Source organism: Nestor notabilis, unplaced genomic scaffold (genome assembly GCF_000696875.1).
Source record: "Nestor notabilis isolate BGI_N333 unplaced genomic scaffold, ASM69687v1 scaffold2575, whole genome shotgun sequence".
NCBI classification, from domain to species: Eukaryota; Metazoa; Chordata; class Aves; order Psittaciformes; family Psittacidae; genus Nestor; species Nestor notabilis.
This window is the reverse complement of record NW_009930471.1, coordinates 3,622-5,268: the sequence shown is the minus strand read 5'-3', so window position 1 is coordinate 5,268 and position 1,647 is coordinate 3,622. Positions and strand designations below refer to the sequence as shown.

General features: G+C 30.9%; 1 protein-coding gene across 1 annotated transcript in view; it reads right to left on the bottom strand.

Moving 5' to 3' along the window:
* The window catches only part of CPNE8 (copine VIII), a gene marked incomplete at its 5' end in the record, with an annotated part of 57,357 nt that extends 55,969 nt beyond the window's left edge, over nt 1-1,388 (bottom strand). The window contains one exon of the mRNA XM_010015398.1: nt 1,285-1,388. Within this exon, the coding sequence (XP_010013700.1) occupies nt 1,285-1,388 (104 nt within the window). The remainder of the gene's footprint in view (nt 1-1,284) is intronic.
* Nucleotides 1,389-1,647: the final 259 nt, after the last annotated feature.

Genomic DNA, 1,647 nt, shown 5'->3' with positions numbered 1-1,647 from the left:
CTTTCTACGGAACCCAAATGATTGGAAGTAAGACATTTACTGACAGAATTTAGTCAAGGCTAATGGACTGGAAGGGCATAATTACAGGACTGCCTCCCCACAAAGCAGTGCTAGCCAGCTCCTGGTATTTATGATTTAAAAGGATTTGTTTCAGGTGTGCACAAGTCTCAAATTCAAGTAGATTAAATCCCATTAAAATATTTTCTAAACTTAAAATATAATTAAAGTATGCCATAGTTTTTGTAAGGGAAACATTTCTTTTACTTTATAAGTTTTTATTTCATAATGATCCTTAGATTAAAGGAAAACCATGTAAATTCTCTTTTAGTTTATCAACTTAAATGGTGTGTTCTGAACTGCTAGTTCATCCAGAAAGAGTTCTAGAGACAACCTGAAATTACTTTTGGCATGAAAATAAGAAATTTCAGAAGCTTTTCCAAGCTTATGCTTGCATAGGAATTATAAAAATTTAAGAATTTAATTGAATTCAAGTATTGATTTTTTAGCATTTTGTCTGAAAAACAATAAAAATTCCAAATTGAAAGTTATTATCACAGGAAATGTCCAGCTGAACCTTTAAATGTTTGCTTTTAATGTCATAGGTGAATTTGTAGCATACATTTAGATAAAAATTGTAAAATATTTTCAATTACTCAAACATTCAGGATTAGAAAATGAAGATCATTCAAATAATTCTTATTTTAAATGCCTTACAACCCTATGAACAATGGCTTGTAAACATCACAATACTCCCAGTGGGAGAAAAATCCATTGATTCTAAGGGAGTTTTTTATAAATTTAATAGGATAAATAGAAAATATTTGATACTTTACATGGCCTCATTGTTTCGGAATTGTATTATTTGGAACAATAGAAATACATGTTTGGATTTGAAGCACGGAGGGTTTTTTCCCTTGAAAGGCAAATAAAATAAATAAATATAAAAGTAAAACAAAAGGCAATAAAGATTTATGATGTGCTAATTTGCAAGCTAGGAAGAAAAAACATTTTTAAGATTATTTTACTCAAACTATTCCTAATGCAAGTTGTAATGAAGTTGACAAAAATTCTGGATGAGTCGATTCTTTTGCTAATTGTCTAAATTGAAACTTAAATTATCTTAGTCTACAAAGAAAGACTTCTATTGCACCTAACAGTTTATTCTCTCTTAGAAGCCATGTCTGTTGATTCCAAGTATCCAGATACCTCACAGTAAAAAACCCCCACAACTCTCACCTCATAAAGCAGTACATATTCATTCACATTCAACAGTGACATACTCACACGATTGATTTTTCCAGTCTGCTCCCCTGTGATCCAACTATTTCTCCCAGCGTACAAAACATTTGTCCCAAAAAATCCTGAAAAGCAGTAACAGAAAACTCAGAATTCGTATTTCACATTGAAACAAATTTGGTTTCCCATTTATCTGGGCTGTTCATTACTGCAGAACACATTCTGCTGAACATCACATCTAAATAATACATATGCAATAATGAATCATAAAACAGACTCACTATTACATATTTCACATAACACTGGTTTATATTTACAGAAGTAACTCTAATGCATTCCACTTACTGTTTTCTTATTGCCTGTTTCGACAAAAGTTAAACTGAGATGGAAAAAATTCAAAGCATTAGAAAC